Raw genomic sequence first — 26,289 nt, forward strand, 5'->3', positions numbered from 1 at the left:
CCTTACTGACACTCAGCTCATGAAGTGAAGAAATCTTAAATGAGGCTGAATAGTGGTAACAAAAAGCATAGTAAAATTTACACACACACACACACACACACACACACACACACACACACACACAATGTGCCACAATAGAACATAATCCTTAATTATTTTTTAAAAGGTTTTGTAAATTGTGGAGGATGCAAGTCATGTAATGGTACTAGAGAAAGACATGCTGTTCTGGTAGCTCCAGGTCTTAACACTCACATCAATTTCGGAGGATGAATGCAACTGAAGGAAGCCCGGGCAGGTGCGTGGCTGGAGGAGTCAGTCATGTGACTTGCCTCTGGGAGCCCCCCCAAGGCAGTGGGCCCCCAGACAACTGTCTCCCCTTGCCCTATTATAGTTACACCCCTGGACAGGAGCTTCCACTAGCTCTCGGGCTTTTCAGTGAACACTGTTTTAGGTTTCATAACTTTTATCTGGCTTCTAATTTCTTCCTCCTACATATTTTCTGGTGTGACTCAGTACAACTCACCCTACCTGAACTTGGCTGCACAATTAAAAACATTGAAGGATTACTAAAAGCCAGGCTAAAAAAAGTGTGCCCTAAGGGTTCTACTGGAGGGCTGGAAAAGAAGTTAAACATGAATGTCTATGGAGAGCACATTCCACATCCTAGGCACGATGACAGACAAGGCCCACTCCCCAGTCACTGCCAGACAGGCTGGTGGCAGACAGTGACAGATTCAATCATTTAATCCACTCTCATTTGATACCAAAGAATCTACTCTCAGAATACCTCAGAAACAACAAAATCCAGTGCCCCACGGGCTTGTGGGTTTGGGGCTGGTTGGCACCCTATTTGCACTACACCACCACTTGCTCTGGACCACCCAGATGCCCCCCAAGTGGAATTATGGGGCTGCTGAAATCCCCATTATTCCCTATGGAAGGAAAGTTTAAAGACACACAAACTTCAGAAATTGTTTAAAAATCACCCCTTTCACCAATTTATTTAAAATCTGGATGGTAGCAGGCACCCATTGGAGCACTACCACCTGACCCACTCTTCTGCACCAGAAACCCCCTTTCTGCCCCAAATCTGTCCCAAAGACATGCCAACTTCAAAAATCATTTAAAAATCACCCCTTTGACCAATTTCTTTGAAATCTGGGTGATAGCTTTCTTGCACCCATTGGGCACTACCACCCACCACAACCTGCTCTGGACCATCCTGGTGCCCCCCCCCCCCAGAGTTATAACTAAGGCTGCTGAAATCCCCATTATTCCCTATGGGGAAAAGCTTAAAGATGCACCAACTTCAAAAGTTCTTTAAAAATCACCTTTCCCCCCCAATTTCTTTAAAATTTGTGAGGTAGCTTCCACCCATTGGGCACTACCACCCACCTCACCCTTTTGGCTCTGGAACCGTTTAAAAAACCTGAATCAATTCAGATTCAGATTCAGAAAATTCAGGTACAAATCAAATCTGGGGTGATTTGCGGGGGGCGTCATATTCAGACCCAAAACAAATTAGGGGTGTTTCAATTCAGGAACAAATCAAAATGAAAAAAATCGATTAATGCACACCCCTACTATACAGTAGAAATGCTATACTAAAGCCTTTAAAAATATTTTAAAAACTTGTTCAACATGAGCAAGAACAATTATATAAAAGATGAGTCTTGATGCTTATAAATGACTTTACCAATATGGAAGGTCTCTTAGGTTAATCAACTATGGGCTAGTATGCCCAGTTTCCAGTCCAATGAATTATCTGTAAAAAGGGAACTGAACTACCTAGTTTAAACTTATTGTCCCAAATGAGGATAATATTAAAATATCCCAATGACACATAAAAACTGGGATGTGCAATTTGATTTGTGCACAAAAAGATTCATGATGAATCAGGGCCTATTTGCCGCTAATTGAATCACCTCTTAAATGAAGGGGCTGACTTGAGGGTGAATCAAATCAAATCACCCCGATTCATTGTGGATCAATTTGTGTGATTTGCATCGTGTTCAACATTTTGCCTCTGTGCTGATTCGTTTTCTGTCACTTTCTGTCACTGGTTTTCTGATTGGCTTAAGGTCTCCTTGCTTCTTGGATTGGCTTGTTGTCATTCAAATCAAGTGTTGGCATGCACAACTGTGCCTCCACTGGTTTGGGAGGAGGGAGCAGGGAGGAGGGAGGCAAAAGGAGGGAGTTTCAAAATGTATTTAAGGGCCTCTTGGAGGCAGAAATCTCTGTTGCCTTTGTGCCTCAGGAAAGGATAATCAGAGAGAGACTTCAGCAGCACTGAGAACAAAGTGGTGGTGGTGGTGGTGGACTGGGTCTGCATGCCTGCCTGGCCCTCACACTGTGAGGCTTATCAGACAGAGGTTTATTTGACTCTCTCTTTTAAAAAATACTTTTAATTTGCAGTGCCAACTACTGTTTCGTTGTTTTTCCTCTCTCTATTATTTATTGTTGTTGTTGCTAAGTGAGCAAAGAGACACCTGTTAAAGTGGCGATTCTCTTATATTTAGCATGGGAGAACAACTGGCCTCTCTACAGTGGCTGTTGTTGGTGTTTACCTTATGTTTCTTTTTTGGTTGTGAGCCCTTTGGGGACAAAAGGCTATCTTATGTATGTGTTGTTTGTTTTTTATGTAAACCGCTTGGAGAACTTCGGTTGAAGAACGGTATATAAATATTCATAGTAGTAGTAGTAGTTATTGTTATTGTTATTATTTGTACCAGCAGCACAAGTGGCTTTAACTGGGTGCTGCTAGGAATTTTATTTTATTATTCTTGCTTAGCCATCCTCACCCTCAGTGGCTTTAATACCTGGGGTGCTGTGTATACTGATCCCCCTCCCACCTAATTATTTAAAAATAGTACCATCAGCACATTGGCTTAACTGGGTGCTGTTTGGGATTTATTTTCTTGTGTGTAGTTCCTTTTTTTAAAAATCACATTGCTTGTAGCCATCCCCCTATAATAACTGGGTTGCTGTGATCTCCCCCACCCTAATTTCATTTAAATTGTACCAGCAGCCCCCAGACCTTAACTGGATGCTGCTTGCAATTTTGTTGTTTCTCAATAACTGGGGTACTGTGGTTATTTTATATTATTATTTTGCAGCCTTGCTTACACCTTTGCTGCTGATGTCTGTGTGCTGCCTGTGCCTGGTGGATTAATTTATGGTGTTTGTAGGCTGTTGTGTGGTGCCCGGCCTACCCGGATCCCTCTTTTAGGGTTTTTTGTGGGGGGGGGGAGTTGATTGTTTGGGAGGGTGGGTGCCCACCTGTCTTTCCCCCAGCTGTCGAGTCCTGGTGTATGCTTGGCCCAAGAGTGCCTTCAATGGTGACACCTGGAAGCCCACAGCCAGAGACTCCAGAAGGTGAGAAATACCCCTCCCCTGACTTGGAGTTCTCTAAATTGGGCCTGGTTTGGGGAAGCGCAGGATTAGGTGGTAGGACTGTAGGACAGGAGGGGTAGGTTAGAGACAGGTCACAGTAATCCTCTGCCCTTCTTGGCCTTCCCTTCACTTAGAATTGCCCCATTGTTGCTTGGTCCCCTCCATACACCCCACCCCCAATAAATGAAGCCTGATTCTTTATTTTGGGGGGATTTGATTTTTCTAGTTTCCTTGTGTGCACCACAGTGCTATAGATAGCACAGCGTGTGGCACACAGGCCATAAATAGACCAACCCCGACCCCACAACCACTTAAAAGCACTTCTCCTCCTCATAAGGGTTAGGGCTTAATTTTTTAAAAAAACACACCAAGATGTCCAGGAAGGTGCAAGGCAGAGCTGGAGCAGAGTGGCAGGCAGAGGGAGGGTGATGCTTACTTCCTGAGTCATCCCCACTGCTGATGTGGTTGCACGCAGGCTCTCCTATCTGGAGGAGCCTACCCCATAGCACAGCTGCCTGTGGTGGCTGAGGTAGAAGTAGTTGGGATGTTCTCCTGTGTCAGGGAAGAAGCTCTACCCATGGCAGCAGAGAAGGAGCTGTCGTTGACTGCTAGCCCAGACAGATCACACTCTCTATCCTCCCCAGTCCCCATTGGCAGTGTGACCCCCACCTCATAGGAGACTGAGGAGGAGAACAAGGAAGTCATTCTGGTTGTTCCTAGACCTTCCTAGCCCTAGATGAAGGGCAGCAGTGGTGGTGGTCACCAGAAGGAACCATCAGCCCCAGTACCACCACCACCAAAATGGTTCCAGACTGATACCAGCACGATGTGGGATCACTTTGTGCCCTGCCATGATGACCCACACCATGCTGTCTGCATACACTGCAGGCCACAGGCCACCAGGGGTAAGGACCCTAATGGTCTTAGGACAATGAGGATGCTGAAGCATCTGCAGCTGATGGCATCAGCTGGGGGTTCCTACCCCTGCTGGCAGATATAGGCCTGGTGTGTCCTCGAGAAGTGGCAAGGCACCTGCTCCCAAGCAGGGGGAGTTGCCTGTGCAGTGGGTGTAGTTGGTGGGCAAACAGTCTGCCCAGAGCCTCATCTAATCATCCCGCCTATTGTGGAGATGATTGCTTTTGATGACCAGCCATTCAAGGAGGTGAAGAATGCTGGCAGAAGCCAGCTGCTCCAACTGCTTGCCAGCGTCACCAAAATTACCAAATCCCCACATGCACCACCTTTAGCAGGAGGTTGGTTCCCTCCCTTTACCAGGCGTCCAGGGAGGCTGCATGCAGCAGTGCCTGACACCAGTGTACACTTCACTGCAGATCTGTAATGCAGTCCTGCCTATGTGACCCAAGGATCAAGGGCAAAGTGGTCATACTTGAGCAGCTGCCCAGGTCCCACCTGACCAGCAGCTTCAATGACCTCCTCATTGAAGATGATAGGCAAGCAGCAGAGAGATGCTGGGGTGCAACCAGGTGCTGGAGTGCCTACTGGATAGCCCAGCCCTAGCACCATACAACTATCACCCTTGCTTCCTGTCCAGCAGTGTAGTGTCCCTGGCAGTGCCAAGTGAGCCAGCAGTTCCATCTCCACGTTTCACCTGGTGGTTCATGGAGGGGTTCTTTGGTGCCTTGCAAGGAGCCCACTGAGCTCTGCAGCAGTGCTGAGAGCTGTGTATTCTGCAGGAGATGGGGGCAGGCTGGGAGATGGAGCTGAGCCAGTTTTGGGTAAAACATTGCCAAGTCTGGCCAGACTTGTCAACAGTTGCTGGATATTTCCTCTTGTCCCAATAAGCAGCTTCCAGGGTGAGAGGATATTCTCCATGGCTGGGGACATGGTGACATCCCATCGTGCACACATGGATGCTGACTTGGTAGAGCAGATGGTCTTCCTGATGGCCATCCTCTCCCTGCTGGGCTATCCCAAGCTGGCCCTGGAGGGTGAGTGACTCATGGTCACCCCCCCCCCACTGCAATACCACTGGCAGCTCACCCCACCCTGGCCAACCCCAAATCCAGCTGTGTTACAGTCTGCCTTTTAGTGCTGCTGACACATGCAGACATGCATGCATGCCACTCCCATGGCCAATGATGGACTGGTGCCCTGTTCCATGTGTCAGGCTACCATCTGGGGCCTAGTGCCAATCTGAGGCCATGGGTGTGTTATCCAGAAACAGTCAGTAGGCAGGTAAGGATTTACACTTATGATGGAAAAGAAGAGAAGAAAGAAGACTTCTCATGCTAAGAGATGAGCTCCATGTCTGGCCTTGAGAGCAACGTGTGCCTCACTCACTGCTCTGGTCTGCTATGCAGCCTGCAATCTGCATTGCAAGGTGTACACACTCAGTCAAAATGTGGTTGAAGACGTTGCTGTAGTTGAGCTTATGTCTATGCTTTCTGGCTGCTAAGGGTGCTGCAATAGTTGTGTGTGAGAGAGGAACTTGTGATGTTACTGCAGCACAGGCATTGTGGCTGGCAGTGAATTCTGGGTCAGTGATTCTTTTTTGGCTATTTTTGGACTGTGTGTTTGGTAAAATGTCATGTTCTGTTCTATGTGTGTGTGCTTGTTTTTCAAGGCACAGTTGCAAAATGTGTGCACTTTGTTTTGCCCATAGGGAACAATGGGGAACTTAAATCATCCAGTTCAAAAGACAAACATGCACATCACCACCGTAGCTGATGATAAGATATGGACTGGTACCCCTGACCCATGCGTCAGTCTGTCAGCTGGGGCCCAGCACCAATCTGAGGTCATGGTGTTATCCAGGTACAAACAGGCACTGCCTGCTTGCGTTCCTTGAGTTGTGGTTTGGTCTGTTTGTGAGGTGCGGTGTTGTGGCAAGAGATTGATAGGAGCAGCTCCCTCCCCCTCCCCCTTTCCCCTCCCCTCCCCCTCTCCCTCTCCCTCCCCCCTTCCCCTCTGTAATATTTTCTTGGTGGTTGGTGGGAGATGAGCTCCATGAGTCTCTATGCCTTGAGACTACTAATGCGTTCAATATACTGTTCTGGTCTGCTTTGCAATTTGAATTCTGCATTGCATGGTGTACTCAGTCATAATGTGGCTGAAGATGTTGCTCTAGTTGAGATTATGTCTATGCTTGCTGCTGAGGGTGCTGCTGTGGCAGCTGTTGCAATGCTGAAATAAGGAGTCATAATTATGTGTGAGAGAGCAACTTGTGCCAACCACGTTACTGCAGCACAGGCAGTGTGGCAGGCAGTGCACTGGATTCTGAGTCGGTGATTCTTTTTGGCCAGTTTTGGACTGTGTTTGAAAAAACGTTTGTTGTTCTGTTACAGGAGGGAAAGATTCCCTTCTACTGTGTGCTTCTAACCTGCAGTGCTTTACAAGGAAGGATAGCAAAATGCATTTCAGATAGCAATGCAAATCCTGTGGTGTGCACTCTGTGACTACAGCTTGTTCTGGCCATAGGGAACAATGGGGAACTCGAAACACCACAGTGTAGGGATGTGCCCAAACCGGTTCAATGCCTCCTTAGAGAAGTGCCAAACCAGTTCAGGCACCCACATTCGAAACAGTTCGGTGAGGCAGGAATGGGTTCCCTTAAAAAACAGGTAAGGAGGTCCTTTTCTGAGTAGTCCTTTTCCGGGTGCAGCACTCGCTTTACAAAAGGCCATGCTTGGCTGTGGCACTGCTCCCAGCAGCCTACATGTGGTGTCAGAGGGGGCATGAAGTTTCTTCTCTTAAACCAGTGAAGGAATTAGTTCTGCCTCTGCAACAGCAGGCAGATAAATGGCCACAAGAATGGTTCCAGCAGCTCTGGGGTGTGTGTGTGTGGTGGCCCAGGTTCATAAGTGCTGGGTTCTAATTTTGAATTTACAGCTTCTACAGCAACTAGATGACCCTGAACAGAACATCTGTGCCCTAGTTCTCCATCTCTCACCCATCCCCAGACAATCCGGCTCCCTGCCCTAACTCCCCTCTGCCTTAAGCCGCCCCCTGCCATCTGGGATGGCAGCGGAGGCAGTGAAACCTCCCCCCCTCTCCCCCCTCACTCAGCCAGTCTCTGATCTCCCTCCCCCTTCACCCAGCCAGTCTCCCCCCCTCACGCCTCTCCCCCACTCAGAGCAGCATTGCAGCATTGGTTGCCTAAATTGGCTCCTAACCCTGGCCTCCGTTGCATCAGCCTGATGAGTCTACTCATGAGGAGGATGGTCAATTAGGGTGGGAGAGCGCACCATAGGATGGCCTTCATCGGCCAGCTGAGTCTCCTTGCAAGTATGGCCAAGCAGGGGCTTCCCTTCTGGCCTGCATGGATGGCCCTCGGTCCACTTTTCCACCCTGGCCCAGCCACCCTCCTTGCGAGGAAACATAGTGACATGTTATTTCTTTGCCGCCTCTGCCTCCTTCTCCTCTTCCTCTTCCTTGACCCTCCTTCCTCAGCAGCAGCTGCCACTTAGCCCTACTCCATGCTTTCTCTCTCCTCTGGACAACTCTATCTCTCAACCCATGTGAGATGTGCCACACACCATGGGATTTGAGGCTGCAGAGGGTCTTGGATGATATAGATTATCTGGACCCTTTTCAATCTGGATTCCGCCCCGGATATGGGACTGAGATTGCCTTGGTCGCTCTAGTGGATGACCTATCCCGGGAACTAGACAGGGGGAGTGCGTCCCTGTTGGTTCTGCTGGACCTCTCGGTGGCATTTGATACCATCGACCATGGTATCCTTCTGGGCCGCCTCTCGAGTATGGGGATTGGAGGCACTGAGTTGCAGTGGTTCCGGTCCTTTCTTGGAGGGAGGGTCCAGAAGGTGATGCTGGGGGACTACTGCTCGGTCCGTGGCCATTGGCCTGTGGGGTCCCGCAGGGTTTGGTCTTGTCCCCCATGCTGTTTAACATGTACATGAAACCGCTGGGAGAGGTCATCCAAGGACTTGGACTGAGTTGTCAGCAATATGCGGATGACACTCAGATCTATCTCTCCTTGTCACCTGATCCTAGGGAGGCGGTGGATGTCCTGAATCGGGGGCTGGAGGCCGTGATGGGTAGGATGTGGGCTAATAAACTGAAATTGAATCCAGACAAGACGGAGGTAATGTTGGTCAGTAGGAGAGCCAATCGGGATGAGGAGATTTTACCGGTTCTGGATGGGGTTGCACTCCCCTTGAAGGAGCAAGTACGCAGCTTGGGGGTATTACTGGACCCGGCTCTGCTTTTGGAAGCTTAGGTGGAGGCGGTGGCCAGGGGTGCCTTTGCACGGCTTTGGCTAGTGCGCCAGCTGCGTCCCTTTCTCGAGAAGGCAGATCTGGCCACAGTTACCCATGCCTTAGTCACGTCGCGGCTAGATAACTGTAATGCGCTCTACGTGGGGTGCCTTGAAGAACATCCGGAAACTGCAGGTAGTGCAAAATGCAGCAGCTAGGGTTTTATCTGGAGCTGCCCGGTGGGCGCACATCACACCCATTTTTGAAAGCTGCACTGGCTACCAGTTTGTTTCCGGGTCCAATTCAAGGTGCTGTTTTTGACCTTTAAAGTCCTAAATGGTTTTGGCCCAGGATACCTGAGGGACTGCCTGCTCCCCAGGGTTGCTGCCTGCTTGACAAGATCATCTGAGGGGGCTCTGCTCCGGGTGCCGACAATGAGGGAGGCTCGGTTGTCGTGTACGCAGGACAGGGCCTTCTCTGTTGCTGCCCCCAGACTCTGGAATGCTCTCCCAGTGGCGATTTGCTCCTCAGTTTCCATCACAGCTTTCAGAAAAAATGTAAAATCTTGGCTTTTTGCCCAGGCATTTATTTGATTCTCTGCTGCTGCTCTTTATAATCTTTATTGCTTTTATGCTTTTTGTTTTAAATTTTTAAATCAGATTTGTTTAATATTCTCCCCCCCCCTTTAATATTTTAATTGTGTCTTTTTTACCATCTTGTGTTAAAAATTTTTTTTGCTGTAAACCGCCTTGGGATTGCTGTAATGAAAGGCGGTATATAAATTTAACAATAAATAAATAAATAAATTTGCTACATATGTCCTAAGGCTATCTATCTATCTATCTATCTATCTATCTATCTATCTATCTATCTATCTATCTATCTATCTATCTATCTATCTATCTCTACCTACCATCTACCTACCTACCTACCTACCTATCTACACACACACTTGGACTTATTCCAAGGTACTGGAATTTATCTAGAGGTAAATAGCTATGATTTTTGTGAGCGCTAATTGTGGCTAAATACCTTATGCTTCAGAAATGGAAAGCACAGGGCACTCCTGAAACAGAACAGTGGATTTATGATTTACCTCTTTTGGATGCGTGTGAAAAAAAATGGCTTATTGTAAGAGAGAGGCTCTTAACAAATTCCAGGAAATTTGGAAAGCATTCTTGGAATTGTATGCGCTGTGAAGGATACTTTTAAAGAAATTAATGGTGAGGGTAATTCTGTTAGAGTTTGTTTGTTTGTTTGTTCTTTTTGGTTTTATTTTGTTTGTTCATCTAAAAGGGGGTAGGTTTTTGAGAAAGCAATGTGTATCCAACCCCAGCACAGCATCCCTCCAGGGTCTATTGCTTGTGTCTACCTTATGTTTCTTTGTTAGACAGTGAAGCTATTCCCACGATCAGTAGAAAGCAGGCTAAGGGAGCCTAGCCCGCTTTCTACTGATCATGGGAACCACTAAGCTTGAGGGTGAGCCCAGTGGTTCCAAGGCAGCTACCCTGCCTAATTCTCCCTCCCCTTAAATTAGGTTAATGGAACGAACACTCTGTTAACATTAACCCCATTTTATTGCTCGTGTGTTGTCATGGCACACAGCGACACATGAATAGACCCCCAACTGGGAGGCTGCATCCAGCCTTCCGGACCCGGGGGTCTCTCCAGAATGCTCCGTGTGCACGTGCGGAACATTCTGGAACGTGGGGGGGGGGGGCAGGCAGCCCCTGATCCTGACATCCCCCACTGGCTCCATGACGGAGCTGGCAGTTGTGTGGGTGGCCGATCCAGGCATCCAGGGCTAGGGGTTTGATCGTGTGTGGGGAGAGTGGGCTAATCCCGCTCTCCCCACACAAAACCTCCTGGCACTTTGCATGTGTCGTGTGAAGCACCTCAGTGAGTCCTTTGGGGACAGGGAGCCATTTATTTATTTATATCTATGTAAACTACTTTAGGACCTTTTGTTGGAAAGTGGTATATAAATATCTGTTGTAGCAGTATTTATATACTATACAAAGTTGAGGGAGAGGAAATAATTATACTGTGCTGAAAAGTGTGATTTTTTTTTGTCAGTTACCTTACTTTGTCTTAAGGTATGCTTGTTAAAATTGTTCATCCTGTCTGAAAAATTATTAATAAATAAAAAAGTATTGAGTTATTATATTACTGGCTGGAAGCCAAACACTCATCAGAAGCTTTGTAAACTATGGTTTTCCTCTTCACGGACTTCTAAATTGAACCCTAGCTGTAGCAGATATGGGAAAGGCTGCCCTAAAACAAGTAGCTATGTAGCTCTTAAGATCCATGTGATCTTAAAGAACCATTCTGGTCATTGTGGGCCTGGACATATGGATGAGGGAGGGATCATCTAGCCCTTGCCATCTCAAGATGAAGAATCTTTCTTTCCTTATAAGGAAATGACCTGGAGTTTGGGATCTCTGTTCACAGCCACCCCAAACTTCATCCCTCCTGTGGGAGGGACGTGAACCTGGAATTAAATGTCAAGTCATTTAAAATTCAGTGCAGGTTGTTTGAGGACCACAGCTGGATGCTGTGAGAATGCAGATCTATTGCATGGTATTGATGGCACATTCTCCTAGCAGCCCATTGGTGGGATACTGTGGATAATGTCAAAATTCATCAGGGAGAAATCCATAAACTGCACCTCTCATGAGTATGGATGCTCACTTGTTCAATTTCTGCCTGTATATTGACTACAATAGGAGGCATGAAGCACTGTGCCTTGCAGAAATGAAGCAGGCAGAAATTCATCAGGTGTATGGTCTATCAAGTGATTGGGACCTGCTTCACTTCTAGATTTACTGCCTGGACATATCACTCCTCAACCCAATGCCAAACTGAAAGATCAAGACAAAGTCTGGTTGCATGGAACCTAAATTACAAACTCAGCGTAATATACAAGACCATACACAGTGGCTGAAATCCTAAGTAACACTGCATGCATGCAGCTACTGTAAAAGAAACATGCATGCAGTGAATGTGCTCCTGCATCTAAAATAATGGATTCTTGCACACATTCCCCCTTCCCCCAGAAATGCTTTGTGCAAAGTGCAAATATGTCCCTAAGGGTTGTGTGGCCCTCAGCAACATATCTGCTCATGGCATAGAAAGCTTCTGGGGAAAGATGAGATTGGTGGAAATCAGCCCCCATGTGTGAGAATCCACACATCAGAAGTAGGAGTGCATCCACTGCATGTGTGTTTCTTTGGGCTGCATGCACAGTGTTACTTAGGATGTCAGCCACTGTGTACCATTTTGTATATTATGTTGTCTTTGTAATTCAGGCTGCATGTACCCAGACTTTCTCTTGGTCTCCATGCAACCACACTTGAGAAGCAGGAGCAAATCCACTGCATGTGTGCTTATTTTGGTTGAGCATTCACTGCATTAATTAGGATGTCAGTCAATCTCTAGTGTTACTTGTAAGCACCTCAACTCTTCTCTTAAATGGATATTTTAAATATTAAAAAATATGGAAATTAGAAAAATTGAGCAGGAGCACCACAGGATTAGGCTTCAGGATTAATGTGCAAGATGAAAGTTTAAGAGAAGGTGTATATGCTCCTCCTTTGTGACAACACAAAGCTGGGAGAGTATGCAATTAGCCAGCAATTTAGCAGCTGAAAGGGGAGGGAAAGAACTCACTCTGGAGTCTGCATTGTGAAGTCAAGATGCCTCCACAGTCAGCCTCTGCACTGGGGAAGCCAGAATTTAATTCAGATGGTGCACAGCTTTTTACTTGGGAAGAGATTGGAATTCACTCTGGTCAGAAGAACTCCAAAGAGGACCGATGGTTGGTCATCAACCGGAAGGTTTACAATATAAGTATCTTCTGTAACCAGCATCCAGGAGGATCCCGTATTATCAAACACTTTTCTGGACAAGATGCCACGGTGAGATTACTGGATGGAGGTATTTGTGCCCAGGTCATTTGCTTCTAAGTGGTGTAAGATTTCATAACATGGCATGGTGAGATGAACAGCAAGAGACCCCTCTATTGGGGAAGAGTTCTCATTTAAAAAAAAAAGAAAAAGGAGCAGTTCCCAGGGAATTTCAAAGACAGAGATGAGGAGTGTGCAAGAGTAGTATTTAGGTCTTTGTGGGTGGGGGGACTCAATCATGGGAAGGGGGAGATGGAAGGCACTTTCCCTGGCTAATCTGGTGCACGTTTATCTGTTCAAGTTTATTTGATTATCAGGAGCTGGCGAAATAGTGGTGAATTATTTCTGAGGATTCTGGTGAATTATTTCTGATGATGGTCTGATGATTGCATAGTGAGGCATGAAAAGGCAAGGCAACATGTATCTGCATTTGGAACTGGGGCAGGCCCATAGCCAAGTCTTTGGTAGTTATGGGGGCCTAAGGGATTAGGAATTATTGCAGAACAGGTTGAGCATACAGTTAGGTAGCCTATTAAAGTTTCAGGCTATTTTACTTCTTAGCAAGCAATTAGATAGACTTTTATTAGAACACTTTCCTTTATCTCTTCCCCCACCTGCCACACACATGCAGACTAGAGGCTTACTTTAAAAAAAAATGCTGAACATTCAGGGAGAGAGTCTGGAGTATCCCTGAGGGATCCAGGCACTCATCTGCCCTTCCTGTGGCTATGGTTCTGGTTGGGGCAGCTCATTATAGATGCAAGCGCGTAGGTCTTTTGACCGCATCTGGGCACCAGGCCCTAGCACCAGGGCATCAGCTGTGCTAGAGGCAGGCAGGGGCAAGTTCCCTTAGACAAACAGTTTGCCCTCCCCACCACCCCCATTGGTGAAGTTACTCTGTGGGAACAAAAAGGAAGGTCTCTTTTTACATAACCACATTTCTTTTGATCTTCATCAATCAAGGTTTACAATGCATTACTATAACTAATCCTTCTCCAGCTTGAATTTTAACTTGAACTTTAGAAGACTTGGGGAGCTTTAAAAATTTACCATTCATCTGAGATAAGCTGTTATGAGCCTCCAGAGTTCTTCTCTAAGCTTGGTTTGGTTGAAGTTCACCAACAACTCAAGTTCTTAACTCCTGACTGTGGTACAGTTAATCTGGATTGTATTAGGCAAATTGTTTTTGGAGCTCTGATTTAACAAAGACAAGCCATGCAGAATGCAACCAGACATGGTAAGGACAATTACTCAGACTAGTTAGCCTACAACCCATTTGCTGATTGTTTTTCACATCCAAATGAGTTTTTAGTGATATGAATGTATCATGCTTCTTGTGAGTTTATATAAATGATTCATCTTTTAATATTTAAAAATGAGCAGTCAAATCCTTTATACGTTTACTGAGAATAAGTTTCGCAGCATTTAGAGAGACTTGCTTCTTTTTTCTTAATGTTTTGTTACAATTTGCAAAATAATACAATGCAAATACAACCAATAAACTGATAACTACAATTAATGTAGATGATTTTGCACTTAAAGCAAACCAAAGCGCATATATAACACAAATCTCATTACAATTGTTCAACTTATCAGATCCAATTTGAACCCAATATAAATTAATTTTATATAAAATATACTAAGTCTGTTCTCATGAGCAGTCTAACCCAGGCTAGGGCAGACCAGCCTGGGTTAGGCTGCTCCTGTGAACTGCTAGGATTCCCATGGTTCCTGGCATTCCTGCTCAGCCTAACCCAGCTTCTAAGCCTGACTCTGACTCTTAGCTAGGGTTAAGGGAGCTAGTGTGCTCTTAACCCGGCTGCTGGGATGGATCATGTGTTTTGGGTCTCTCTGCCTGAATTATAGATGATCTATAATCAAAAATTAACTGTTAATTTTTTTGGAAGGTCATTGGAATACTTTGAAAATTTAATAGGATACAAGACTAGATTAACCTGAATTCTTGAAAGCAAGAATAAATTAAAGGAAGATCTCCTTGAAAGATCTCTTGTAGAAAAGTTTAGTAAGGCTTTCTGAAAACATTTCTTCTATTGAAGTTGCAATAATAAGGCATGTGCATTACCGAAAATCTTTGTTAACTAAAATATTTCTTCTGCTGAAGATTCAATAATATCATTGGAAGTCTGATGTCCAGCCTCCTTCCACTTATTTTTTTTAAAAAAATAGCTCTTATTTTATCAATAAGGGTTGACATACTATGCAAAGAAATACAGGCAGTTGGGGCATTCCCTGTGCCCTTGCATGCATTGAAAGCACTGCCAATGGGGTTGTGCAATAGGGCAGTTCTGCTCCACTGTAGAGCTGCACAAACCCAGCTGTACAACACAATGCCCATTATTTCCAATTGTGTTGGTCCAATTCTACAATGGAGCAGAACTGCCCTGTTGCACAATACTGTTGGCGGTGTTTACCCACATGCAGGGCCACAGGCGGTGTTCCAAACCCCCACATTTCCTTGTGAAGTATGTCAGCCATGAATCCTGGGTATATGAGCAGATGTACTGTATATTCAGATTTAGAGCAGTTGATCTTAGAACCAGCTATCTGTTAATACCTTTCACAGATATTTAAAATAGTTTGTAGTTCCAATACTGGATTTATTAAAATCAAAACTGCATCACCAGCAAACAGAGTAATATGAGATCTCTCTCTCACACCAGTTCTAAGCCCATTAATAGCTGGATGCTGTCTAATAGGAAGGAAGCTGCCTTATACTGAGTCAGACCATTGGTTCTTCAAGCTCAGTATTATCTGCACTGACTGGCAGCAGCATTCCAAAGTTTCAGGCGGAAGGCTTTCCCAGCAGTGGTGGGCAGTCCGGCCTCCACTGGAAGGTGTTGGTGGTGGTGAGAAACACATTTAAGCATAAATTAGAAGGTGCAAGCTGCTCCCAGCACCCCCTGCAGCAGGGAATCGGCTCCACCACTCACCTGGCTTCTGCTGAGCCGATCCCAAGCCGGTGGCCAGGTGAGTGGCGGAGCTGATCCCCCACCGCAGGGAGTGCTGGGTGGTGCACTGCAGCTCAGAGCAGCTTGCAGGTGCTGCCAGAGCGGAGGGAAGCACCTTCTAATTGATGCTTAAAGGTGCCTCTCCTGTGCCCCTGGTGGCGCCCGCACCAGCCACTTCTGTTTCTCAGTCTTGCCTGGAGATGCCAGGGATTGGAGCTGGGTAATCATGGGAGATGAAAAGCCGATGCTTTATGACTGAGCTATGGGCTATATCCCCAAATGGGTAAAATGGGCGTTCTGTTTCATCAAGGTCCTTCTGAGTATGGAACAGGAGGTGGTAGATGATCCAATTAATAAATATGAAACAGATCTCAAAAGGTGTTGAACGAGAATTTTATACTTGGCTGCAAATGGCTTTTCAAACTCAAGCTTGATGCTGATGGTGAGATTCAGCGCTACAAAGCCAGATTAGTAGCAAAAGCATATTCACAGAAATATGGAGAAGATTATGATGAAACATTTGCACCAGTGGTTAAACATACCACAATAAGGACTCTGTTAAGTATTGCTGCTAGCAAAGGAATGCATGTTGAACACCTAGACGTGGAAACTGCATTCTTGCATGGCGAACTAGAAGAGGACATTTACATGCAATAACCACAAGGTTTCTTAGAGAAAGGCAAAGAGGACCTTGTATGCAAACTGCAAAAGAGCATTTATGGTTTAAAACAGGCTGCCAGAGCATGGAACACAAAACTAAATGATATGCTTCTTCAAGCAAACTTCAAAAGAAGTGAAGCTGATCCCTGCCTGTACACGAAATTCAGAGATGGCAAATGGACTTACATTTTGGCGTATGTTGATGATTTGATTCTTGCCTATGAGAATCCAGATGAAAGTTGGCAATACTGGACAACATAGTCCACAGCCCTCTGGCAAGAGAGAGAGGGCTGCAGAGTGCTGCAGGTCCACAAGACAACTTCACCGTTTCTGCACCAAAGGCTTCATTGTGCAGCCAAGCAGGTATGGAGTGGGAGGGGAGAGTGATTTTCACATCTCTCCCCTCTCTCCAAAAGCAGCCCTCAGGAACATATTTATATAAATGTAAATGGCTTTTGAGGGAGGGTAAGGATACAAAAATCTCTCCTTCTCTTCCCATTCCATGCTTGCTCAGCTAAGCAGTGAGGCATCAGCACAGGGATATTGACAGCTTCTTGAAGATCCACAATCCCTGGAGAACTGAGGAGCATGTTGGCGAGTGAAAATTATCTCATGATTTTTAAGAAAATAAACTAATGCACATGTGTACACACACACACTTCCATATTGCTGAAGTTGTTTGAGGGCTTTCTTTCCTAATAGCACAGGCTTGAGTTACTGACGCAATAACTGATGAGAAATAATCTGTCTGTTTACACTGTGAAAGCTAAATGTGTGCTGCTTCTGACTTCATTCTGTTAGTCACTAAAGATGGAAAGAGAACCTCACAATTAGGCTTCTACAATTAGCGTTCATTTCTAATGAATGACTCTTTGGTAATGAAGAAGCTAAACCAGAATTCTCATTACCACTTAATAGCCATGCACCTGCATGGTGCTGACAGAGCCACTCCCTGCCTTTGCTGTCCTCTTCTCATGTCGGGGGCTTTCTGTTCTGGAACTCCCCTCAGTGGCAGTGGCCAAGTACAACCCCATGCCTCATGCCACTTCACTAGCCTTAAGGCCATGTGGCTAGTGGCCAGTCAAGCAACTCTGGCTGTTCAGCATTGCAGTGAACATGGTGTATATTTGGGATTCATTGTATGCAAGGTAAATTGGGGTTTATTTCATGTATTTTGTGTCTCCCAGGATGCTTTCACAGCCTTCCACAAGAATGAAACTCTGGCGAGGAAATACCTGAATTCACTGCTGATTGGAGAGCTAGCAGCTGATCAACCTTGTTGTGAGCCCAGCAAAAATGTGAGTCTCCTGGTGAGGCAGTTTGGGCTGTGATAGAAGAATACACCATAGAAGAATGCAGGACAGAACAGCAACAATGCCTGTGATGCTGCAGCCAAGGGATTATTCTCTTGGCTGTCCCTCCAAGCATCAGTACAATTGCCTCTAAGATATATGTAACTGCTAGAGTAAATATAGCTCTCACTGGCTACCAGAGCCAGCTCTTGAGTTTTTGGCACCTAGGCCAAGTATGACTTTCATTCCCCCCACCCAAACTGAGAAATGTGAAGCCTTGAGCATGCCCACTGTCCAGTCACAGCATGCACGCACGAGGGTGAGCTCTTTCGTTTCCACCACCCTCAGGCCCTGAGCCATTCCATACCTCAATGCCAAGAGGTCAGTGTGAGGCCACGCCAGGTGTTGCTCTACACCAACACCTGAGTGTTGGTGGAGAGCAAGCAGCCATCTGGCCAACTGACAGATGGCATGACTGGGTGCACAAAGCTGCTGCTGCTTTTGCTGGGGTGCACACACTAAATGGCCTCACCAGGTACTGCCATCACCACCTCCTTCCCAATGGGCCCTGCTTTAGCCCCTCTGCTACCACTGCTGCCTTGTCAGTGAAGTGGCCGAGTGGGAGTAGAGCTGGGGCATTGGTGCCCCTTAAAACTTGGTGTTCTAGGCAACTGCCTAGGTTACCTATACTGTATGTACTGGCCAGTGTTGATGGCTACTGAGGCTGGATGTTAGATTCATAAACCACTCTTTCTGTTATACATACAAATGTACACACAGCTTTACTGTTGGTTCTTCCCACAGGAACTGCTGGTAAAGGATTTCCGTGATCTGTTCTCTACTGTCAAAAAGATGGGACTCATGAAATCCAATTATCTCTTCTTTCTCCTCCTGTTCCTGCATTGCTTGCTGATTGATATTTCCTCCTGGTTCATTATCTGGTACTTTGGAGTTTCCTGGGCTTCTTTCCTAATAGGAATGGTGATGTTTGCAACTGCTCAGGTAATATATCTATGTATGTAAGATAGCTGGGTTAAGACAGTTCTTTAAATTCTGCAAAACCAGTCTTGTGTTACAATTTACATTGTTGTGTTACAATTTAGAATTACATTGTTGTGTTACAATTTAGAATTACATTGTTGTGTTACAATTTTAGTTATTCTCAAGGAAGCTTCCTGTGTCTAGCCCTTCAATCTGGCTAGTAGAATGCAGCATTCCTACTGGGACAATACTAGTGTGAGAAGGAATCAAGGTCTTCTTCTCACATGCCCCAGAGCTTCTGATCATCAAGGAAGGAGGGCACAGGCATGGAGCTAATATCAGGAGTAGTCCTTAGTGAGAAAGGCCCTGGCCTCTTGAATCCCTTAATTATTCTAAATTGCTGTTCATCAGACAAAATGCTAACATGCGCAGAGACCAGAAGAGTGCCATTTGGATTCCAAAATGGCGCTCTGAATTATCTCTGAACATTTTGAGTGTACTGAGATCATTCCAATGGACGGGCATACAATTATGAAATCTTGTTTTCTAACCCTTTGCAGGAACAAGCAAACCTTTTAAAAGGGACTAATAGGACTTCACACCTCCTAATCCCATAGTGGCTAGAAGAGAAAGTGAGGAATTCTTTCTAACCACAAAAACAGAAACATTCAAAGTACTTTCACTTTTATTGACTGTGTGTTTCTGCAATGGGGAAGACGAAAAGTTATGTAAAATCCAAGGAATGTCATTTTTCCTCAACATGGGGGTGGGAAGTTATGCAAAATTCTGTCTTGAAACAAGCCAGTTTTAGCCCTTTACCCCCTATTAATGTGTTCAAAATTCCCCGCCCCCCGCAAACCAGAAGAACTTCCAATAACTTGTGGGCCTTGCAATAAACACTGGTTTAGGTTATATAGCTTTGATCTGTCTTCTAATTTCTTACTCCTACACATTTTCTGGTGCAAGACACACCCTGCCTGAACTTGCATGCACTTCGTGATCCACACAGTGTCTTGCTTATGTATTGCATAGCCAAAATGTCAAGTATTTATTGTAATAAGACAATAAGAGTAGAAGAACAAAAGGAAGGCAGAGCCTCAAACAGGTTCTCAGAACAAGTATATATTTATTTCATTTATTTATTTCTATACCACCCGAAACTTGTGCCTCTGGGCGGTTTACAATTAAAATAATTTAAAACATTAAATCAATTAACAATTAAAATCATTTAAGAGATTAAAAACTTAAAACCCAGTTTATTAAAGTAATTATTATAGTAAATTAAAGAAATTATTATAGTAAATTATTTACTATAATAATTATTATAGTAAATTAAAATAAAATTATAGTAAATTAAAATTATTTAAGACTATGAATATAATTAAAAGCCTGGGTGAATAATTGTGTCTTCAGTGTCTTTTAAAAAGTTGCCAGAGATGGGGAGGCTCTTATTTCAACCGGGAGTGCATTCCAAAGTCCAGGGGCTGCAACAGAGAAGGCCCGTTCCCGAGTAGCCACCAGATGAGTTGGCGGCAGCCGCAGGCAAACCTCTCCAGATGATCTTAGCAGGTCATGGTGAAGAAGATATTGGGGCGCTCACAAAAACCGGGTCTCACTGATCATGAGACCTGGCTCAATCTCTTAAATTCCCAGGGCCTAAGCTGTTTAGGGCTTTATAGGTAATAACCAGCACTTTGTATTTTGCCTGGAAACGTATCGGCAGCCAGTGTAGTTCTTTCAACACAGGAGTAATATGGCCTCTCCTAGATGACCCAGACACCAATATGGCTGCCGCGTTCTGAACCAACTGCAGTTTACCGACTACATACAAAGGCAGCCCCACGTAGAGCACATTGCAGTAATCCAGCCTAGAGGTTACCAACAGATGTACCACTGTTTTGACGTCATTCATCTCAAGAAACGGACGCAGTTTGTATATCAGCTGAAGCCTATAAAAAGCACCTCTGGCCACCACCTCAATTTGGGACACCAGGGAGAGGTTTGGATCCATAAGCACTCCCAGACTGCGCACCTGTTCCTTCTGGGGGAGTATGACCCCATCCAGAACCAGCAGATCAAAATAGTCTCCCGAGTTTCGACACCACACAATAAGTACCTCTATTTTCTCTGGATTCAGCCTCAGTTTGTTATTTCTCATCCAGCGCATTACCACTTCCAGTCAGGTGTTTAGGGAGGTTATGCCTTCTCCTGATGATGTTGACATGGAGAAATAGATTTGGGTGTCATCAGATTTGAGTGATAACATCCTGCACCAAATCTCCTGATGATCTCTCCCAGCGGTTTCATGTAGATGTTAAACAACATCAGAGACAATATGGAGCCCTGAGGGACACCATATGAAAGTTCAGATTTTGAAGAACAACAGTCTCCAAGAGACACCATCTGGAATCTGCCAGTCAGGTAGGAGCAGAACCACTGCAAAGCAGTGCCTCCCACCCCCAATCCCCTCAAACGTTCCAGAAGGATACTACAGTCAATAGTATCGAAAGCCGAAGAGAGATCCAAAAGGACCAACAGAGTCAGAGTTCCTCTGTCAATTCCCAATTGGTGATCATCCACCAGGCCACCCAAGGCAGTCTCCACCCCATAGTATGCCCAGAAGCCAGTTTGAAATAGGTCTAGATAATCAGTTTCCTCCAAGACCGCCTGGAGCTGGGAAGCCACCGCCTTCTCAATCACCTTGCCCAACCATGGAAGATTGGATACAGGACTGTAGTTATTTAACTCTGAGGGATCCAAGGCAGGCTTCTTCAGAAGCGGTCTAATGATGGCCTCCTTAAGACAAGGTACCATCCATATAGGGTACCTGTATGCCCAAAAAATTTCAGCCTCCGCCTTCATGTTCAAAGCATTTATTGAAAGTGAATACTGCATGGGTATATGCTAATTAAATCAGAATACTTTAGGGGTGTGCACAGATCAATCTTTGTGGTCCGATTCAAGTTTGAATCAAAACAAAAATACTCAAATTGATTCATAAATCAGCCTTGAATCACATGAATAGATTTTTGTGATTTGACCACCATTTTGAGGCCTGTATTTCTGGGACTTAGCATGTCTGCCCAACTTGGAGGTAGATCAGTCTTCCAAGGTGGGGTGACAAGCCACGTCTGGAGCAGAGGGCTGACCTACCCACTGATCCTAATTGGTAGACCAGATTTCCCAAGAAAAAGCACCATTTAAGGGCTCTTTTCCCAGCAAAATTGAACTCAAATTTGTGAATTAGCTGCAATTCAACAAAAATTGATTCAAGCCTGAATCAAATTGCACAGCCCTAGAATATATATAGCTTACTGAATATAAATATAGCTTACTGAAATAAATATAGTACACAAGTTTTTATTTCATTAAGCTATTTTTAGGGGAGCCAGGGTGAATTGTCAAAATTTGCTCCCCTCTGCAGCGTGCCCAAGGTTGAGCAGCTTGAGCGATAGAGGGGAAGTCCTCGCTTGCTTTGGCAGGTCTTCCTGGTGTGCTATTGAAAGGCTGCTCTAGATATCAGCTACGCTACACAAAATTGTACCGGAGACATATAAGAAGCAGGTAGACATCAGTAATATGCCATCTCACTGAGCACTCCTAATAAGGGTAGCAGATTCAGTATTTTTCATTCAACCCAGTGGAGTGAGCCATTATAATTTTCATTACAGAGATGTAGAAGAGAGGCTGTGCAATGTGAAACAGTATCTTGCCCAAAGGCCAAAGTGGGCTCTAGGCTGAATTGGGATCTGTATCCAAGTCAATTAGAATTTATTCTAATCCTTTGTAGTGCATGTGCTTTTAGTTACTCCATTTGTGGGGGTGGTTCTTTAATGGAGAAGGAAGCTCTTGCATATGGACACAAACCAGTAGCAAGATTTCAATCATCTCTTCCCACAGTTATTTAATTAACAGCAGAGTGCTAAGAAAGTAGAATTAATTGCCACCCTTATTGAAGGGTGTCTGATAGGTTGTTATGAACAGCTCAGTAAGTATTAGCAGTCACTAGTAAGAGTCTAAAATGCAAAAGGATAGACAGGCCTTTAAATTTATCCTTGAGCTACGTTTGGTTCAGTATTTCTAATGAGACATAAGCTGATATTAGCCTAAGAGGATGTCTATCTGAAATATTATGTACTAACATCCTTTCTTCATTATAAGTGGTTAGCTCCAATTAATGCAGTTGCTAGCATGAGCACTATGTCAAGCTAGCTTAACACTATGTGAATGAGCCTCAGGGAACTCTGCGATTCTCTTCTCTGTGATCTTCCATGTATGCAAGAGAAAAGTGAAAGTTTCCACTTTCACTTTAGGAACAAGTTCCCTGTCACATATGAACTTGAGGAACTGTGGTTTCTTAACCAGGATCATTTCCAGATGTGCTGCCAGTGGCACCAGCCAGCCAGTTTGTTTTCTGCTTTGAGTTGTAAGTGGAACTGCAGTGCTACTTCCTAGGGATGTGCAAATAATTTTGAGGTCAAATCGATTCGACTCAAATCTTGTCAAATTGAGTTATTCAACCTCAAAATGAATATGCCCTGGCACCCCTGGCCAAAATAGAATTTGAATCAAATCTCCCCATATTCAATTCAAATTGATTCAATATTTGAGTTTCCCTTAATCATTACAATTTCATCATGTCCCTCTGACCTTCTCTGGTGGGGCACTTAGGTGATTTTTAAGGAATATTTGAATTTTAAGGATTTTGTATTTTTCTGCCATAGGGAATAATGGGGATTCAGAGCTGCCCCATATTTCCCCTTGGGTAGTGACTAGGTACTCCAGAGCAGATATGGGGGTAAGACAATATTATGTATGTATGTATTGATTTGATTTGATTTGATTTGATTTGATTTAATTTATATACCACCCTTCTAAAAATGGCTCAGGGCAGCATGGGTGTCAACTACCACTGAAGCTGCAAGGCAGTGGGGTACTCGGGTAATGTTTTGGGGAATTTTAATGTATTTTTGATTCTCTGGTGTTAACTAAATTTTTCTCGTAATGAATCCCTAAATAGAATTAATGTAATATATTCAAGAGTCTAAACACAATAGATTCTCTGATGTTACATTGCTTCTTCATAGGGATTCATTATGAGAAAAAGTTAGTTAACACTAGAGATTCTAAAATACATAAAAATTCCCTAAAAATCACCAGGATGCCCCACTGTTTTGTGGTTTAGCTGGTAGATGGCACCCATGGTGCTCTAACCCCCAACCTGCTTTTGAGCACTTAAGTACTACCCATGGGAAATAACAACACTTTGAATCCCCATTATTCCCTATGGCAGAAAAATAGAAAAACCACTTAAAACTAAAAAATTTCTTTAAAACCAACTGTCTGCCCAATTGCTTTGCAGTTTTGTTTGTAGGCAGCACCCATGGTGCCCTAACACCAAACCCACCTTGCTGCCCTCTAGCTCGTTAACATCAAAATTGAATTGATTTGAATTCAAATCAAATTGCATTTGAATCAAATCTACCCTGATTTGTGGGCAGCAGGTTTGAGTTCAAATCAAATTAGACTGATTTGATTTGAATGTGAATAAAATTGCAAAAATCATTTCATGCACATCCCAACTACTTCCACACTAACATGTCTTTGTGCACATTTTAGCACTATCCAAAAAGCCAATAGAATGTGAAAAAATATGGAACTGTTGTTCACACATTATTGTTATTGTTAGCGGACATACCATGCAAGGGTACATCAGTCTTGTAATGTTGTATATATGCATTAAATTAAGCAGTTTAGAGCATTAAAAATGAGAACAAAAGGTCATATCTCCAAAATGGGGTCCAATGTGAAATATTTATTTTCATCAATTGCTTAGACTGCTTATATGCTTTGGTAAGGGGCAGAGACATAACAGGGTGGATGGGTTCAAATAACCCATTGAGCTCCCTGCTTCAGCTGGCCGGGAGCTCCTGCCACTGTCATGACTGGCCACCTGCAGTTGCTGCCACCAGCCACCTCCTTGGGTGGCTCATCCTGCTCTGTCCATCCTCCTTCCATCAGCTCACCCAGCTCTGCTCATCTGATGGAAGGAGGGCGTGCACGTGCTCCCGGTGGTCTGTGCACGCACTCTCTTTCCATCATCTGGGAGCCCGGCCAATGGAAGGTGGATGGGCAGAGCCTGGTGAGTGGGAGTGCACACACGGGGTGTGCTGCTGCGAGTGGAGAGGCTGCCTATGTTTGAACATGGGACACCTCTCCCCTCACCATGTCCCTGGCTTTTGTAACATCCTGCTGTTTCACCCAAACTTTTTAACTTGACTGTGGTTTTAAATCATTTTAAATTTTTCATTTTTCTCTTAATTTGTTTTATGTTGTAAAGTGCCCAGAGACTGTAAGTTTGGGACACTCTTTGATAAGAGTTTGATAATAAATAGCTGCACAAAACAAACACACACACACACGTATATATACAGTATTGCACACACATATACAACTACAACTACAATTCATAAATATTTCTATTGCATTTTCCAACAAAAGTTCTCAAAGTGGTTTACATAGAAAAATAAAGAGAAATAAATAAAAGAGTTACTAGTCCTCAAAGGACTCACAATATAGAAAGAAACTTAAGATAGACACCAGCAACAACCACTGCAAGCATGCTGTGCCGGGGTTGAATAGGGCCAGTACTCTCCTGCTGCTAAATGGAAGAGAATTGCCATTTTAGAAGGTGGTGAGAAACATAGTATGTGCACAATCCAGTAATACAGTAACAATAACACAGTGCTGTTTTGCCTAACTTATTTTAACAGCTGATGAGGCCATTTGCTTTCCACCTCGATCCTACAGACTCTTGCCAAATCCAGTCAAGGCTCCCCCGATATAGTCCATAGAATCCTAGTTTGACTGTACATAATTCACTTCTGTGACATATTGCTTTGTTGATATTTTATGCTAACTAAAATTTGAAAATGATTAATAAAGGAAATGGGAGCAAAAATATTATTTAAAAATTCTTCAGTGAACATTTTCAGCTTAGCACTAAGCTCAATGAAAGAGAGTAGAAGAGAGACTCTCTCTAGGAAGAAGGAAACGACGTCATATAAGTGCCAGAGGAGTTTCAACTCAACCCAATTATATGGCTCTGATTCTTATCATTCATTTTGCTGTAACTGATCACTGGGCTTTGGTGCATGGATGATAGTTCCCAGAGTTGCATAACATGATGGTTGATGTTTATGCTTCATGAGTATTGATGGAGCACTGATAAAGAGAGATGTTTTGAACTTTCATTCTTTGAGTCAACATGGAAAAGTGTTGCATCTCTCACCTGCCTTGTTTATATTTATCAATTTATTTTGCCTTCCAGGTCCAGTATGGATGGTTCCAACATGATCTGGGGCATATTTCAGTTTTCCAGACTCCCAAATGGAACAGACTTTTCCAGTTAGTTGTGATGGGCATGCTTCAGGCAAGTACTAAATGCCAATGAACCTGTCAAAAGTGTCAACTCAGTGTTAAGGGTGTGCAAAGAGGTTCGAGTTGAACGTGTTCAGTTCAACTGTCTGGGGTCGAACCGAACCACCCCCCTTTCGGTCCGACCATTTGGTGTTGAACCGAACCACCCCCTTTTCGGTCCGACCATTCAGGGTTGAACCGAACCACCCCCTGTTCAGTCCGACCCCGGCAGAGGCCATGTGCGCAAGCATGCAGCTTCCATAATGGCTGCCGGGCTGCCGGAGGAAGACCAAAAACCAGCTGAAGAGTGGCCGAACTGGTCGAGGGGGGTACGAGGAAGGCCAACGGGGAAGGTGGAACCTCCACCAGGCCCCCACCCCCGCCACCTCCAGGAACTCCCCCGAGAGGAGTAAAAGGTTAAAAAAAAATTCAACAAAATGAAGCTTGGGGGGAAAAATCCTTGGACCAGACTGAACTGGAGGGGTTTGAGGGGG

The 26,289-nt window shown here is 44.6% G+C and overlaps 1 protein-coding gene across 1 annotated transcript in view; it reads left to right on the plus strand.

The window, feature by feature from the left end:
- Positions 1 to 12,173: 12,173 nt before the first annotated feature.
- Positions 12,174 to 26,289, plus strand: part of LOC128338638 (acyl-CoA (8-3)-desaturase-like) — a 44,626-nt gene continuing 30,510 nt past the window's right edge. The window contains exons 1-4 of the mRNA XM_053281361.1: positions 12,174 to 12,486; positions 17,291 to 17,401; positions 18,200 to 18,397; positions 25,707 to 25,808. Of these exons, the coding sequence (XP_053137336.1) occupies positions 12,265 to 12,486; positions 17,291 to 17,401; positions 18,200 to 18,397; positions 25,707 to 25,808 (633 nt within the window). The 5' untranslated portion in view covers positions 12,174 to 12,264. The remainder of the gene's footprint in view (positions 12,487 to 17,290; positions 17,402 to 18,199; positions 18,398 to 25,706; positions 25,809 to 26,289) is intronic.

Source organism: Hemicordylus capensis, chromosome 1 (assembly GCF_027244095.1).
Source record: "Hemicordylus capensis ecotype Gifberg chromosome 1, rHemCap1.1.pri, whole genome shotgun sequence".
Taxonomy (NCBI): Eukaryota; Metazoa; Chordata; class Lepidosauria; order Squamata; family Cordylidae; genus Hemicordylus; species Hemicordylus capensis.